Source organism: Leopardus geoffroyi, chromosome D2 (assembly GCF_018350155.1).
Source record: "Leopardus geoffroyi isolate Oge1 chromosome D2, O.geoffroyi_Oge1_pat1.0, whole genome shotgun sequence".
Taxonomy (NCBI): Eukaryota; Metazoa; Chordata; class Mammalia; order Carnivora; family Felidae; genus Leopardus; species Leopardus geoffroyi.
In genome coordinates this window covers 35859631-35876838 of record NC_059334.1, presented here as the reverse complement: position 1 = coordinate 35876838, position 17208 = coordinate 35859631, and the positions used below count along the sequence as shown (strand labels likewise).

Genomic DNA, 17208 nt, shown 5'->3' with positions numbered 1-17208 from the left:
TGTTCCCCCCCTCCCCCCGAGAGCGCATGGTGGTGAAGAATGCAATGATTACCAGTATAGTGTGGTACCTCTTCTTCCCACTGCATTTCAGGTAAGATCCTGGTTCACTGTGTCATGGGCCGCAGCCGTTCAGCAACCCTGGTCCTGGCCTACCTGATGATTCACAAGAACATGACCCTGGTGGACGCCATTCAACAAGTGGCCAAGAACCGCTGTGTCCTACCCAACCGGGGCTTTCTGAAGCAGCTCCGGGAACTGGACAAGCAGCTGGTGCAGCAGAGGCGACAGGCCAAGCACAGTGACAACAGTGAGAAGGCTGGTGAGAAGGAGCCATAGCACCCCTAGCAGGGCCCACAGAGATACTCGGGAATAGAGAGGGAGGCTGAAATAGCCCTGCCCTGTGACCTGGGACAGTGAACCAAAGCTTGACTTCCTTCAATCTTAAACTTCTCAGGTGTATGCTGATGAATGGGGGGGGGGGGATTCAAATCTGCCTCCTGGATGAGGACTTGGCTTCATAGCAGAATGGGGCAGACTGCCTTCTCAGCAGAACTGGTTACAGATGAGCACACAGTTCTGCACAAAGGTGCCTGTATTTTATTATTATTATTATTGTCATCATTATTATTATTTTCTGGTAAGATGGAAGCAGAAAAGGATTGGAAAATATGTAGGCATTGTGCTGTGATTAAATGTTTGGCTTTGTCTGAAAGTCACATTCTTTTTTTTTTATGTTTATTTATTTTGAGAGAGAGAGAGAGAGAGAGAGAGAGTTCACACATGCAGGGGAGTGGCAGAGAGAGAGGGAGAGAGAGAATCCCAAGCAGCCTTCAGGCTTTCAGCACAGAACCTGACACAGGGCTCAATCCCATGAACCGTGAGACCATGACCTGAGCCAAAATCAAGAGTCAGACGCTTAACCAACTGAGTCATTCAGGTGCCCCCGAAAGTCACATTCTTAAAAAATAATTGTAAAATATAAATTTATTTTTTAGCTGCAGAAAAGTGCCCGGGAGAGCTGTGTTACACAAGAGTCTGCATAGCTTATTAGCAGGCCCCTTCTCTGGGGCATCTGCATTTCCTTACCATCTCCTGCATCTTCTTTTCCACGGAATCCCCAGGCTTGGATCACCACTCATAGATGCCGCTGTCTGCAACCTGCAGAGAGCAACTCATTTATTAGGGATAGGGCGGGGGTGGGGGTGGGGGGGGAGGGGTGGGTGCTGTCCTGAGTCCCGTACACTGGCCCCTGCCTTGTGCTCTTCTACCTTCCTCGGGAGCCAGAGCTCGCAGAATCCTAGCCAGAGCTGCCACCACCCAGAAAAATTCAACGAATTGTGGACAAGTTTAACTTTACAATTTTGGGAAAAAGAAGGGGGATATTCTTTAGGGAACTGGCACTTGGAGAAACTCCTTTCATTTTGATTCTAGTCAAAGCAACACAGGCTTGTTTTCAGTCATACCAGAAAGCATTTGCAAATGTGTTTGCTGTGGAATGGGAGAACAAGGCAGCCAGGTGAGCTCAGGTGTGGAATTTCCCTGCCCCTGAGAGCTAAGCCAGGTGCCCTGCTTGTGTGATTTTCATTCTCGAGGAGAAAACAGCAGGAGACATCAAGCAGATAGAGATGGCTTCTGGAACCAGGAACCCTAAACTAGACAGAACCCAAAGAGAAATGCTGATGGAGATGCCAGAGGTCAAGGACCAGAAACGAAAACTGCCCGGAGAAAGCAAAAAGAGTGCGATAAATGCCTGTGGAAGAAAATATGAAAAGGGGCTTGGTCCTTCGATTTGGTTATGGTTTTCAGCAGAATGAAAGAGTAAGTTCTTGATGGAGGAAGGATAGTGTCGGGGGGCCCAGCAGACTTGTAAAACTTCCCTGTGAGTTTAGGTGGGCTGCCCTGATTTTGTGCCACAGGAGAGGACTTGTGGCCTGGGCCCTTGGTGGCTGGGCCTGGCTTCCTGAGACTGCTCTGAGAGAGTCATCGTGGTCCAAGAGTAGTCAGGTCCTCATAAGGACTTGGATCTGAGTGTGAGGGGAGCCATACACAGGCTTATGGGAAAGAGATATAGACCAAAAGGAGCTCTAGGGTCCCAGAGGCACCTACCTGGACTTTCCCATCACAGGATTCCAATAACCCACTCAAAACTCATTTATCTCCTAGGTCTAATATATTCCTTGTCTAGAAAGAAATTAGTATTTCCATTTTAATGAAATATTACATTTAATACATCATAATGACATACTTACATTTAAATGAATCCATTGTGGGATGTATGGTAGGATGAAATGCTGGTGTTCTCTTGAGCTTCTCTATACTTTCCTACATGGGCCCATCTCTTTGTGGGGCTGTGAGTCTTACTGAGGACAGCAGGAGCAGAGAACTTTAAAGTTGGAGTTCTGGTCTCTGCAAGATGGCTCCTGGGGGCCAGAGGTGGGAGAAAGGAGGAACAGAAATTTTTGCAAAAGCATTTCAAGTCTTCAGAAGTAAATTATTTATTTGGCCAATAAGTATTCATTGAGAACCTACCGCATGCCAAAAATTGGGTTAGAAAGCCAAAAGTAAAAACAAAAAGGCATGTTGTGATAAAGTGCAATGAGGCAAACAGGTACTGAGGTGAAGGACAATTGGGGATGGGGTGAAGACCTGAGGAGATGGGGTGAGCTGAGACTTGAAGGAGCACACCCTCCAAAGGGGGAGTCATTCTAGGCTGAGGAACAGAACAGCCCTGGTGGAAGCCCCAGGGTGATAAAGAGGTATATTTTTGAGGAAACGCCCCTCAGTGAAGCTGGAGCCCATAGGTAGGGGGAAATTGGAAGACGTGGGTTATAGATGCTAGATTCTATTTCAAGTGCAGAGAAAAGCCACCGAATGGTTTTAAGCAGGGGAATGGTATGACCTATGTTTTAAGGAGATCACTCTGGCTGAAGTATGGAGAATGGATTGTTGGGAATTAAGAAGGGAGGCAAGAAGACCAGACAGGAAGCTGTTGGAACCCTAGACAGGAGAGGATGGTGGCCTGGACTGAGACAGCCCCAGGGGACTACTACTCAAGATTATTTTGGAATTATCCTGGAGAGTCGACAGAACCTGATGAGAGGGCAAAGAAAAATGAAAGCTATTGATTCGGTTTCTTGCCTGAGTATGGAGATGAGGTTGACCAGGGCAGAAATGGGGGGAGAGGGCTGGAGATCACCAGTTACATCTGTAAGACATACATAAAGTATCCCGTGTCATTGGACCTTGAATCTAGGAGCTCAGAGGAATGTTCACAACTGGAGGTGTAATTCTGGGTGTTATCTGTGCGTAGGTGGTGTTGGAACTCATCATCCTGGGTGAGATAATGAGAAAAGGGAGGAAGTCCCAGGCCTGAGTGCTTCAACATCAGTGTTTAGAGCTGGGCCTGGGTGGCAGAGGGAGAACCAGGAAAGAGGACAGAGAAGGAAGAAGAAAAACCAGGAGTGTGGAATTATGGACACCTGGGCACAGTTTCATAATTTAACAGTACTGGTAGTCTGTTGACTGTACACTGGAGACAATGTTTGCTTATAACAAAGTAAAGTTTATTTGTATGGCACTTAATAGTTCCTGTAGCATCGTGAATTTGTTAGCTGAGCCTTGAAATCAGAGAGATGACAACTTACGGTCTTTTCAGAGTTACGTGTAGGAAGAAGAGCTGCCATTTGGAGAATTGGGTTTGTTTCAGCTTCCAAATGTTAGCTGAGTGAGTTTGGGCAATTAAGATAGGTTCTTTGAGCCCGATCTCCTCATCTGACACCGGAGACAATGGCCCCATTTCCTGCACAGGGTAGGCGTGTGCATCACGTGGGAAGGCTGTTTATGAAAGCTTGGTAACAGTATTGTGAGTCATCATTTCTGAAACAGAGTGTCGGCAAGGAAGGCCGATGCCTTCACACCTGGGTAGGCACCGCTTCAGCGATTCAAAAGAAAAGGTCGACAGCTGATGACCACTCAAGACTCTTATAAGGTAAATGAAAGAACAGATTACTGGGCTTAAAAAACATGGCTTGTTAATGAATCTCAACCTGATGGTGACTCCATTTCAGTTCTGATGAATCCAAGTTCCTGTTTTCCAGGATCCTTGGTGTCACATTTTGGTCTGAATTGCTTTCTCTAGTGAGAGTGGGTGAGTAAGGAAGAGTGTGCAGTGTTCTGAGGCCACCTCAGATCAGCAGTTTCTCTCCCCCAAGCCTTTCTGTTCTGCCCATGAATGCTGGAGATAGGGGCCAGATAGGGTACAGCAGGGTCCTGTACCTGGATATGCTGCAGTCCCTTGGGAGCCTATGACACAAGGAGTCCCCAGTAGTGTTCTTGGATTTGATCTGGTAGGTCTGGGGCAGTGACCAGAACTTGCCCACAAGCTCCCTGGAGGACTGTGAGGAAGGCAGGGTGTGGGGGTGATGGAACCCCAGTTTCACACAAACCACAGGGTGTGATTAGCAGGCCATGGCAAAAGGAAAACACAAGGGAATCTCAGTCCCAAAGGACCTCAACAGAAGAGGAAAGAGACTACATATGTGAAGGTTTCAAGATGGGGCCTGTGGAAGCTTCCATATCAGCTTGTTAGCAGGCCTCCACCCCAGCTCTTAGGCTCAGGCAGCCTCTTGCCTGACAGGTGCACCCGCTGGGCTGCTAAGATTCATGGCTACTCCCGAACTAGCGGCACACCATCACCTCCCTCTCTGAAGCTGGATTAGGTTTTCCTTCCTATTAGTTTCTCTTCTTCCCTTTGTGACTAAAGCCCTTGCAGAAGTGTCGTTTCATGAGCTCTCCCTCAGCCACTACAGAGAATTCCCTCACGGACTGGGCATTTGTGGAAAGAAAGGACCTAAAGACAACGTCTTGCCAGACGCTAAACCCAGAACGCTTTGTAACTGTGAAGGAAACCTAGTAAGGGTGAGAGCGCAAAGCAAAACCCCATTGGGCCTCCTCCCTCTACAGTGTCCTGTGATCCTGGGGCATGTGCACTAGCCTGCCTTTTCAGTTTTATTCTGAGTCTACTTGAAAGTTTGTGTCTATGTCTATACAACACTTGATTTGTGTTGAACCACTGATGGAAAAACGTTCTCCCTCTGCGCGATATAAAAGAAGTGACGGGAGAGTCGTGAGCACCTACATTTAGACACATTGGGAGCTTAATGGGCCAGTTCCCATGGATGCCAAGTGAGGCATTTATTTCTAGGCTAGAAGCTCAAATAATAAACTGTTTTAACAGTCAGACAGAAGTTTCTCTGAATGCCATAGAATAGTGTTTGTAAACAATGACTTTTTGTTTTTGGTCTAAACTTTAGACTCTAAAGAAAACATCCAATCATTCATTCACAAGAGCAAAACTTTCACACCTTTTTTTTTTTTTTTTTGAGATGATTTTTCAAACGTACAATCCCAAATTGGGTGTTTTGGTATTAACTTTTATAAAAATGAAGTTTGCTACCACTGTGCTAAGGCCCTGAGGGGTGTTTACACAGACGGTACAGATGAGGCAACTGAATATTTGTATAGGATCCCTTTGCAAATGAAGATCAAAGTCAAAAAGAAAAAAACAAATTCACTTTATTTTAAAGACAATGATTGGCATACAGAAGGTATGCACCAGCATAAAATAAACTTTCATGAAAAGCATTAAAATCCATTATAAATTAATTTATTAAATAGGTATTTGGTATATGTGATGGTTTTATTAGATATTACTCTTATTTATTGCCAACCCCCTCCCCCAAAGTCAAAACAAATCAGAAAATCTCATAACTCCAATTTACACTAAATAATTTATTTTCCCAAAATGTGTATGTGTTCTGAGATGTGACACATGATACAGTTCCATTGGTCATTCTCTATCAATCATAATATGACAGGACACAAGAGGCTAAAAATGGCTCATCATAATTTATTTTATGTTAAAATGTACAGCTTTTTTTTTGTTTGTTTTTTTTCTTCTTTTTTTTGAAGTGACTGACTAAAAAGAGAACAGATAAATACAAGAGTGTCGCTGGCTCCTATTTTATACAAGGATTACGCCTCTCCTGCTTGGCCCTTACAGTCACCCTGTACAGGTACAAAGGCTACAAAAAAGGAAGCAATATAAACAGACACAAATAACTTTTTTTTGCTTTTTTACATGCGATTTGTAAGCTTAGTTTGAGCTATTCACAAGCTACTTCTCTATTTTTCCTTAAAAAATAACTCCAATATTTTATAAAGATAGAAAAATCTACAGATGGAATGAAAATGTAAAGTTAGAGGCATTTCCATAAAATAGCAACTTTACACCAAATTCACTATTTTTTTTTAAATCCTGCCAAGTATTTGGACATATATGAAATGTTTCAAAACCTGACAGATAAACACTGAGATATGCTTCATTCAATAAACAGAAGTCTGCATTTATAAAACAGAAAGCTGCCTTTTTTCCCCAAAGAAATCTGTCACCAAAATGGAAAAGGGTCTCAACTTTACACCAAACATTTAGCAATAAAACCCCTTTTGACTAACCAAATGGGAATAGCTTTTATAGCTCTTTACAGTTTTATAATTAACAAAAATATAATTTTTTTTAAACCCTCAAATTAGGGCACCCTAATCAAGGCAAAAAACTTAAGAAATGGCTTACTGTTAGCACAACACTTGTACAGTACTACAAAATGCACTGTCACTAACAAAGACATTAGCGGCATGCTGAAGTGTCACCTTAAACAAAATATACAATAACTGAAATGCTAAAGGCATTTACATGGAGTGGACAGGGAAGAAAAAAAAAGTTCTAGGTTCAGTATTAAAACAGATAATTTGGTGGGGCGGGGCTTGATATCCACATCATTTCATGGAAGCAGGCACAACAAGTGGCTGCCTTCAAATTGTAGTCCAGAGAGGCCTTCCTTTGCAGAGAATTTCATATAAAAGTAACAGAAACAAAGATACCAAAAAAAGAAAAAGGAAAAAAAGAAAAACAACTTGTATAAGGCTTTCTGCTGCATACAGCTTTTTTTTTTTTTTTTTTTTTTAAATAAATGGTGCCAACAAATGTTTTTGCATTCACACCAATTGCTGGTTTTGAAATCGTACTCTTCGAAGGTATTTGTGCAGATTCAATCCAATAGTGATGCCCAGGGGGATCTTGTGACTGCCCATGTTGCCTACCTTCTCATGTAGGACCCATTGAGAGACTGTTTGGACATGCCCGTGTTCATGTAGCCGTGATGTCCGGGGGCCGTGTACATCATGTTACCATGGGGCGGGGTCTGCATTGGCTGCTGGGCATATGGCTGGGTTCCCATCATGCCCATCTGCATCTGCATAGGGTATTGGGGTGTTTGATTCATGTAGCCATGATTGCTGTGGTAGCCGCTGTTCATCATCGGCTGGGACATGCTGTACCCATTCATGGCATTGAGAGTATTCATGTTCATGTTCACAGAGTTGACATTGTAGGCTGGGGCTGGCATCAGGTTCACACTCATGTTCATACCTCTCTGCATCGTTAAAGTCCGTGCAGGACCCTGCATGGCTACAGTCTGGGAGCGCCCATAGATCTGAGACTGATGGGTGGCAGCGGCTGGTGACAGAGATGCCGATTTGGTTCTCATGGAGACGTGGCCCTTGCTGGCAATCTGGGTTTGCAGTCTTTGGCTGTGAGAGATGCCAATGTTTGATGCAGCCATGTTCCGTTGCAAAAGAGGCGGTGGCAGATTCATCGGAGGAGGAGTCAGGTTGGGGGGTGGGGTCATTGTAGCTTGTGCTTGGGGTCCCCCAGGGACAGAGTGCGGAGACTGAGAAAGCTGGACAAGCCCTGTGTTACTTAATGGTGTGGACAAAGAGGCACTGTTTGCATAGGAAGTTACAGCAGCGGAATGGCTGTAAGGCAATGAATGATCAATAAGTGTATTAGTTAACTGCTGTAGTTTGGCAAGGCTGAAGGTGGCTGATGGCTGTGGGTAATGCCCAGCCCCAAAATCACTCTGACCCATTCGTTCATATAAGCCAATGTTGGCGTTGCCAGTCTCAGGGATGTCGGCCAGCTGCATCGGTGGGGTGAAGTTAGCGGCCATGCTACACTGAGCCAGCTGCTGGCTGCTGCTCGGAGGCCTCTCCACCACACAGCCTTGAGGAGACTTGACGCTGCAGGTTGGGGGAGAACTGATGCTGGTTTGCTGCAGCATGCTGCAGCTCCCGCTGATGTTGGACATCTGCTGGGTGACAGCACAGCTGCTCTGTGTCAGATTGCTAGAGGTGAGGTTGCTATAGGAGCAGCTGTTCTGTGAAGAGCCGTTTCCGCAAATGCTGCCGCCTATAGTAGAATCATAGCTACTAGGGTTCTCGTAGTTCTCGGTTGTGCTCTCGATACTGCCCAGGTCACTAAATCCACTGTCCACGACTTGCTGGGAATGATCTGAAACTGACGGGACATCCATCATTGGACTGGTTTCCATGTTTTGCAAAGACGGCACGGAGATGGCACTTTGATCCGGGCTGATTTGGGCATAGCTGTTTTCCAGGGCAGGGACACTTGGGCTGTTGACAGAACGTACTGACTGGCCAGGATGGGAATGGACGGATGAAACTGGGCTACTGTGGTCTGACTGCTGGCAATCATCTAGAGTGGCGGCTATCTGTGGGCTTTGGTCTGCATGGGTGTAGTTTTGTAGGCTTCTGCAGGCCTCTTGAGTCTCAGCACAATCCTGAAAAGTGTCGTCCTGTTCACTATTCTCCTGGGTCAAAGATTGAACTGCCTGAACGGTCTCAGAGTCAATTTCCATGGCCGTCGTGTTTCTCTCTTTGAACTCAGAATCCACTTCTTCGCCACTCTTTTGGTCCTGCTTCTGTGCCTGTTCTTCTGGGGATTCCTCATCAGATTCAGGTGCAGCTTCAGTGTCTCCAGAAAGCTCCTTAGGTTCACTGTTACACGCAGCTGCAAGGTCAACGCCACACTCCATTAGGACCTCTGAGTTCGAATGACTAGGCTGGACACTAAGGTCTAAAAAAGCCTCCTGGTTTTCTAGTACTTCTTTAAAGGATTCTCTTGGGCGTTCTTCCTTCTCTGCTTCTCCACACTCCATGTGACTGTCATCTTCATCATCTGCATCATGACCCTCATTGTGAGATGGCTCTTCATCCTCTTCCTCCTCCTCTTCATGATCATCCAGAGGAACAGGATCTTCCTTGTCCGTGAAGACTTCTGGTTCCTCTTTTTCCTGATTTTTAGCACCACCTGGGTCTTTTTCTACATTTTCTTCTTCTTCCTCCTCTTCCTCTTCTTCTTCCTCCTCTTCTTCCTCCTCGGGTTTGATTAGATCACCTTCTGGTTTTTCACCTGGTGATTTATTTGGACTTATCGGTGCACATGTTTCATCCCTTGTGTTTTCATCCCGAGGCAGCAGGGGTTCCACGGCTTCCTTGACTTCCTCCTCAATTCTGGTGGGAGTGGGGCTGGTTTTGCCTTCTGGAGTCTCCTTCTGTTCTTCTACTGTTATCTGGTCATCAGGTTCCATGGGTGTTTCTGGCGGGGTGTACAAGTTCAGTTTAAATCCGGTCTTCCTCTCTTTGTTTGGCCTCCACTTAGATAGACTACGTTTTGTTCCTTTTGGCCACACTTGTTTGCACTTTAGAGGTTCAAGATTGTCTCTACTGCCTTCTTTCAAGTTATCTGTATCATCATCCATATTGTCTTAGCGAGGAGACAGAGAGAAACGAGAGGAAGAAAAACAAAGTCTTAGAAAGCATAACCTTGAACAACTTGAATTCATTCTTTTCAATTAATCAGTAAACACTGCTTTTGATTTCAAGAGTCGATGATAAAGACATAATCAAAACGAATACAGAATCATATTGTGCTATAAACCGAGTAAACAGTCCAGGTCTGGGAAAGTAATATATGTCTTGTATATTCCCTCTCTCCCCTTCCCTCCCGACCTCCGACAGAAAGTTGTGCTTTTTATAGAAAGCACACGGATACAGACAACTATAATACTCTTATTTGAGTTTAGCAAATAAGACATTCTCTGATGTAAAAGCCTGGAATTCATTCCACAATGTAAAATGAATAGAAGCCTAACTCACATATCTGTCCTGAGAAAGTAAATTTCTGTTTGTGGACATTTACTAGATTTAAATGATCTCGGATGACATTATTTACTTTGATTTGAAAGTTCTCTCTGACATAAGAATAAACTGTGTACCTCCGAAACAAATGAAGACATAACTCCAAAATACAAATGCATCTGTTATCTATACTAGAGGATCATCATTTTTGCATGATACAAACTATGATGTAGTTACCATGAAACAATTGAATATTTAAACAACTGGCATTCTTTTTATCACTAATTCTGTCCACATTGTATTTTGATCAATTTGTTGCTCAAATGTAAGGTTTGAATATTAAAGTAAGTAAGAAACAAACCAAAACTGTCATGTTCATTTTAACTCAGCTAATATTATTTTTACTGTACCTTTACACACATATGAATATAAACCAATTTGTAAGTATATTTGTAGAAATATAAGCAAGCAAACAAATATATGAATAAATGCAAATATAAAATACCTAAGTCTTCATGAGACCTTTAGAAAGTTAAAGCTCAAACTCATCTCCTGGAGGAGTCAATGTAAAGGAAAAGCTTTACAAAGAAAAATAGCCTTATTACAAACATTACTGTGGAGAACAAACGGAAGCTTTTACATTCAATGTGGAACAGAGATCTTTTTTTGCCAGAATGGAGGGATTTCTAATCCAGTCAGTGCAGAGCAGGGTAAGCCTTAGCTCATTTATGTAATAAAAGGATTACCCATGAACTTACCTGCAAGTACTACATTCAGATTGGCTAGCTGAGAACACATAAGTGATGTAGAGGGATTCCTTCAGAAGTTCAAAGTACAACACCCAATTAACAGTCACTGCAAGATGCTCAAATGATTTTATTTCTATTCACAGTAATAACCATGCCAGTGCCCCTGGAGACCACATGTTACTGGACCTACAGCTTTTGTAGGAACACCTCTCTCAATCAGAAGATGAGTTTTCTGATGATTAATTTTTTTAAGAAAGAAGATCTTGAAAGGAATCAGAAGTAATATGGTCACTTAGGATTTTAAAGACAAATGGCACAAAGTGGAGAATAAAAGGTAGTGATGATTCATTTACAGGCTCCTGAGAAGGGAGTTAAGAACTGGAAATAAGGCTCAATGTCCACACAAAAAATGGTGTCTTGCTATAGTTTGTTGTTGTTGTTGTTTGTTTGTTTAAAGAAATGGGGTGGGGGGGGGGGGGAAGGCTTGAGATTCTTTATACCCCGGGCAAGATGTTATTCCCTCAGGACACTACTGTATGTAGTAATAGTATACCTATTAATTATAAAAGTCAGGAAGATGCTTGCTCATGCCCTTAAAGTTGTGACTTTTCAAAAGCAAGAGAGATACCTGCAGTTCCCAAAGAAATGAGATGGCCTCTTCCTAGATGGAAGAGATGTTGGAATAAGTTTTTAAATACAGTCATTTCAGCTGTAGAGTGGATAGATTGCCCCACAAATCCTCATGATTCAGCTGGGAGCTTAAGTTCCCAGACCAAAAGGCAAGAAATGGTTGCTTTTAAACTGGATATCAAAGTTGATTCACTGGTGTTAGTATTTGTTTTTAGAGGATGGGGTGGGGTGTCTCTGCCAACAGCAAATTTTGAATTAGTAATTTAAAAGGAAGGACAATTTCCTGATTTCTACATTATCCTATATTATCAAAGCTAATACTGATGGTGTGGGTGAGTTGAAATGATTCTTGATAATAATATATCCTAAGACACCACTAATTATAAGATGTGCCATCGATTTTTTATAGGAAAAAAGAAATTATTGGATTCAATGCTCACAGTAATATAAACCCTGATTCTGGAAATATTTAATGTGAAAAAAAGCACTTAGTAGAATCAAGGAGACGCAGTGTATTTCTTACTGAGAGACTTCAAAGTTTTTGAGGACAAGCCAATTTCTAAGATGAACCCACCTAGAGGAATGTTCTGGCCTTAGAAGTTGTTTAAAATAAAATTCAATTCCAGGAAGAAGGGATAGAACCTTTTATGAATGAGAATAGACAGATGAGCACTTATTCCTGGTGGGTCGACACAACCTCAGAGATGCCTTTGGGTATAACTTCAGGTGCCTGCCTTTTGGCAGTAACACACAAGATATTCACAAGGATAAGATTTTTATAATTCTTCCACTTACTTCTACAAGGGTCAGCATTCTTAAAACAATGATTGTCTTTTTCTTCCTCTTCCTCTGTTTTTCTTTTCTTCCCAGGCTGATGTTGGAATGCTTTTCTCAGGACTGGCTTCCCTCCATCTTCCTCCACTTCAATCTCACAGGTAGGCTCCAGGTGTGGCATTGGCCTCTCTTCATCTGAGTTGTCAAAGGGCTCATTCAGTACTTCTGTTGTCTCAGAAATGGTCTCAGTTGTTACACTGCTGTTGATCCTCCTGCGTTTACGACCCCTTTTCTTCTTTAGTACAAAAGGCCGCTGAAATTAATTCCAAACAATACATAAGAGCTCATGAGAAATTAAATGGTTGAGTTGATATGCAGCAAACATGTACTGAAGGCATGTCTCAGAATCTTACACGTAAAGACTTCTGTAATGCCTTTGTACTTAACCTTCCATTTGATGTTTAACATCCCTCTCGGGCTCCAACTACACAGGCAAGTGTTTTCCAAATAAAACAGTTGTTTACTCAAGAAGATGCTTTGAGAGGGAACATCACCGCAGCTGAACTGTAGACTTTAAAAAGCTAAGGTTTGCTTTTCTAGAATATATTTTCCTATGGTACTTGCAGACTTCAATATTCTACATTATAGCTATTAAGTCCTCATGGACACAGATGTTTCCATAAATGTTGCAATAACCAACTAGCCACTGGGTCACTCATTTAATACTTGATAACTGTTCAAGGAGCACCTTCTCTATGCAAAATGCTACAGGAAGTTTGATGGCATACAAGGTTAACCTAATTGTTCCCTATTTCATAAGACTTCAGGAACAATGAAAAGGGAAGAAGATAGGGTACTAGAAGAAAGGATTATTTAATGTTTAAAATGTTAAGACAGTCATGTATTGGTGACTACAGGGATGTCAGCAACTGACAACTTTATAAAGTATTTTATTATACAAGGCATCTAAAAAATTAAAAGACATGTGAAATCTGTCCTATTTATAGAAGATACGAAAAATTTTTTTCTGATTGTACTACAGGTTGGTAGCAATTATGAAATACTTTTGCCCATGCAAAAAAGCACTTAATGAAACAAAATTAAAATATAGGAATAACAGGTTTGCTGCTTAAATGGAATGTGTCAATAGTGGGCCCGAAAAATGATTTAAAATATATTGCAAAGAAGGTTCAATATGCTTGGTTAAAACTCAAACTCTAACGGTGCCTGGGTGGCTCAGTCAGTTAAGTGTCCCGACTCTTGATTTTGGCTCAGGTCATGATCTCACGCACGGTTCATGAGATTGAGCCCCATGCACTGGGCATGGAGCCTACTTGAGTTTCTTTCCTTCTCTCTATGCCCCTCCCTTGCTCACATATTCTTTCTCTCTCTTTATCTCTAAAGAACAACAACAACAACAACAACAACAACAACAACTCAAAGTCTAAGTAAACTGTATCCAAGAATTACTGTTGCTCACATTAACTCTCTGAATGTTCACGTATAAACCTGATACTCATATTCTGTAATTAACATTTATGGTTATTAACACTCCCAGTTGGCCTGCCCTCCCTAACTCACTAATTTTCCCAAACGTGAGTACAACCAATGTAAAGAACTAGTTTTCTTTATTTTTTTAATGTTTATTTTTGAGACAGACACAGAGCATGAGCAGGGGAGGGGCAGAGAGAGACGGGGAGACACAGAATCTGAAGCTGGCTCCAGGCTCTGAGCTGTCAGCACAGAGCCTGATGCGGGGCTTGAACACATGAACTGCAAGATCATGACCCAAGCCGAAAAGTCAGACGCTTAACTGACTGAGCCACCCAGGCACCCCAAAGAACTAGTTTTCTTTAAATTGAATCAATTTATATGATGGGAGTCCATATTGTACCTTGGATAATCCTGGTTTTGTTGTTTTTAAAACAGATTTCTTTTGTAGTATACATAATACCTGAATACATTTGTCTGGTAAGAAATCCAAGATTACTCACAAGTCTGAAGTTTACTTTATGGAGAGCTCTTTTCTACCCCTTCCCCACAGCTGCCCTTCCATTAAAAGACTATCAGGCTTAGAAGAAAGCGCACCAAGCTGGGATTTACAACAGCAGGTTCTTTGACGCACAGTACATAGGATGGCCTTGGGGCGGAGCTGCAACTTGTGTTATTTCTGTAAGTCTTAGCTATACTAATAATATCTGGTTCCTTACTATGTCACAGATAGATACTGAAGACAAAAATATCAGATCTGGGTTAAACAATCACCTAAACACAAGATCAATTTTTTACCTTGTGCACAAGGTATATCTACAGTGACCACCAGGCTATGAGAAATTGTGTACTTGGCCACCAATGCAAAACATCAGCATCAGTATGGAGAGCCTGAAGTACCTTCTAACAATTCTATGCGAAGAACAAGAAAAATATTAATATTTTTCTGATAATATTTTTCTTGTTCTTCGCATAGAATTGTTAGAATATTATAATATAATGTTATCTATCTACATAATATAGAATAAATTTATTTATATCTATATAATATAAAATAATATAATCTATATAATATAGAATATTATGATAAGAAATAATATTATCAGGAGTGCTGGGGTTGGAGTCTGAGCACTCATCTGGTTCTAGCTCCATCTCTGTGGAGCTGTATGACCTTGGACAAGTCTCCTAGCCTTCCTAGGCTTTGGTGTTTTCATCAAAACACACTGAAGAGTGGTTGAAGTGCTCTCCAGGGTCCTTTTCTGTTCGCATAGCCTGACTTCTCTAGTCCCACAAACCAGCAGGTGGCAGTAACTACTAGACTAGGAAGCCCGCCTGTCCCTACTTTAACAAAACAGCACTAACCTCAAAAAGTAAACACAATCATGACTGTAAGATAAAGGATGATGATATATGATCAGCAGGACTGAATACAAACAGACTACTTCTAAAGAATAGAGAGTGAAACAAATACTAATAGAATGTTTGCAATGACAAATAAGATTTGATTGAAACTGACTCACTGAAAATCTAAACACACATACCTTTCTCTTTATAGCAACTGATTGTGGTTTAGTCAATCTTGGAGGAGAACTCTGAATATTTTCTTCTTCCTCCTCCTCTTCCTCCTCTTCCTCTTCTTCCTCCTCTTCTTCCTCCTCCTCCTCCTCTTCCTCTTCCTCCTCCTCCTCTTCCTCCTCTTCCTCCTCCTCCTCCTCCTCCTCCTCCTCCTCCTCTTCCTCCTCCTCCTCCTCTTCACTGCTCTCTTTAGACAGCTCCATAAGCTGCCCTCGCTCCCCTGCCACTGGCCGGCTCTCCGGGGAATGCAAATATTTATTTTTCGATTGTACTTTTGCAGGTGATTGCCTACTGTTCGCTCTAGAGGACAGGATTTCTTGCTCCTCCTTTTCCCAGCAGCTAGCTTGTTCCATTAGCCGCTCGGCCTAAGGGGGGGGAGGGTAAAAATGGTGGGCCAGTGAAAGGGCAGTTAAGACACAGCCTCTAAGGATCAAAGGCAAAGGATCTCTTAAGTTGTTTCTGAACAGAACAGTCAGCCAGCCAAGCAACATTCCAGCTGCATCATCTCAGGACTCTTTTGCATCAGTTAGGATAACAAATCAAAGAAGATTGGGTTTCATGGGATATTTAGCAGTATTAATGATGCAGCGAATTGATTTGAGTCCTTTATCACTACATTACATGCTCACTGGCATGGAGCACTTTAAGCAAGTTCATAAACACAAAGAATCGATTGACATTGCAGCCTTGGAGCTCAGCACCAAATGTGATCTGATTACATGCTGTCAGTAGTGAAAAATGCTGCTTTGTGATCAATGATAAATGTTTCATTTTTCATACTCAATTCAATAAAATTATCATGTCTTACCATGCAACCTCAGTTAGGATAAATTAGTGCCATATCATTTCACAAGCTCTTTCTACATAACCAAGCCTTTGACAACGATGTTAATGACTTTCTCAGCCTAAGAATGCTGCAGGAGTGAAGTCACACAACTTAGGCAGACGAAGTCAATCATTACCTCTTTCTCAGCTTCTCGCTCTTCTTCAGAAACTGCAGCATTAGAAATTAAAATTGGGGTCCATCTTAGACTCTCTGGATCAAGTTCATTGGTCCGGGAACAGGTTTTCAGCTTTTCCATGTGGCCCAGTATCAACTTTTCCCTTCTAATGATGACAAATCTGTAATGTGATGAGGCAGAACAAAGTGCAATCAAAAGCTGAAATTTCGTTTCACCTACACACGTTGACAAATGCTACTAGGTTAGGAAAAATCAGAGAGCTCATCAATGAAAAAATATAGCAAATTGAAATCTGACCAGTAAAACAGTATCATTTCCTGTTTTCTGTTTAGGAGAAAGGTTTTGATAATATCTTTGGGGGAACCTCTTATCTTAAACTGGAATGAGGCCACCTAACTCCTGGGACACTTTCTGGTGTAAGATGCTTGAGAGGCAGCCAGTGATGCTCCGGCATCGGTACTCACCTGCCATCCCTCTTGTCAATCATATGGAGGTGCTGCAGAGTGGTGGCGATGTCATGTGGGCACATGCCTGTAGCTCTGCTGATCGCCTTGATGCTGATGTGCCTCTCCTGGTGGTGGTAGAGATATTCTAAGATGACACTCTTCCAATAGGCCAGGTAGGAGAGACGGCCCAGATCGGAGAGTGGCTTTTCAGGAGACCCTGCTTGGCCTTCTCTTCTAGAAAGCAAATAGCCTAGGGCAGAAAAAGCCAAAGATGACTTCACTGTGGTGTTTTTAGACATTGGGATAGGGGCCCCTCAAAATAATATAAGTAGCAATAAGGTAAAAACATCACATCAAACTTTATGTATGCAGTCTCTTCCCAGTTATAGTGATTTGATCTCCATGAAGTTTATGCTTATGAATCCTTTACAGTAGCACTGTAAGTCAGTTCACATTGCTAGAGGCTGCATTTCAAATATACGTCATGGCATATTTAACAAAGCTAAGGTTGAGGACGTTACTTCT

At 42.3% G+C, this 17208-nt stretch overlaps 2 protein-coding genes and 1 long non-coding RNA gene across 10 annotated transcripts in view; 1 reads left to right on the top strand and 2 right to left on the bottom strand.

Moving 5' to 3' along the window:
* Window positions 1-712, top strand: part of DUSP29 (dual specificity phosphatase 29) — a 35716-nt gene extending 35004 nt beyond the window's left edge. For all 3 annotated transcript variants that reach the window (XM_045439685.1, XM_045439686.1, XM_045439687.1), the window contains one exon: window positions 92-712. In XM_045439685.1, the coding sequence (XP_045295641.1) occupies window positions 92-336 (245 nt within the window). In that variant the 3' untranslated portion in view covers window positions 337-712. The remainder of the gene's footprint in view (window positions 1-91) is intronic.
* A 254-nt stretch (window positions 713-966) lies between these two features.
* Window positions 967-2360, bottom strand: LOC123577420. Its single transcript, XR_006701836.1, has 2 exons — window positions 2250-2360; window positions 967-1158 (listed from the first exon to the last, which is right to left on the bottom strand). It is a non-coding gene; the product is annotated as an uncharacterized LOC123577420 (long non-coding RNA).
* A 3196-nt stretch (window positions 2361-5556) lies between these two features.
* KAT6B (lysine acetyltransferase 6B) overlaps window positions 5557-17208 on the bottom strand; it is a 191839-nt gene continuing 180187 nt past the window's right edge. For all 6 annotated transcript variants that reach the window (XM_045439679.1, XM_045439680.1, XM_045439683.1 and 3 more), the window contains exons 14-18: window positions 16702-16933; window positions 16238-16397; window positions 15242-15640; window positions 12231-12522; window positions 5557-9682 (exon numbers count right to left, since the gene is read on the bottom strand). In XM_045439679.1, coding sequence (XP_045295635.1) covers window positions 7155-9682; window positions 12231-12522; window positions 15242-15640; window positions 16238-16397; window positions 16702-16933 — 3611 coding nt within the window. In that variant the 3' untranslated portion in view covers window positions 5557-7154. The remainder of the gene's footprint in view (window positions 9683-12230; window positions 12523-15241; window positions 15641-16237; window positions 16398-16701; window positions 16934-17208) is intronic.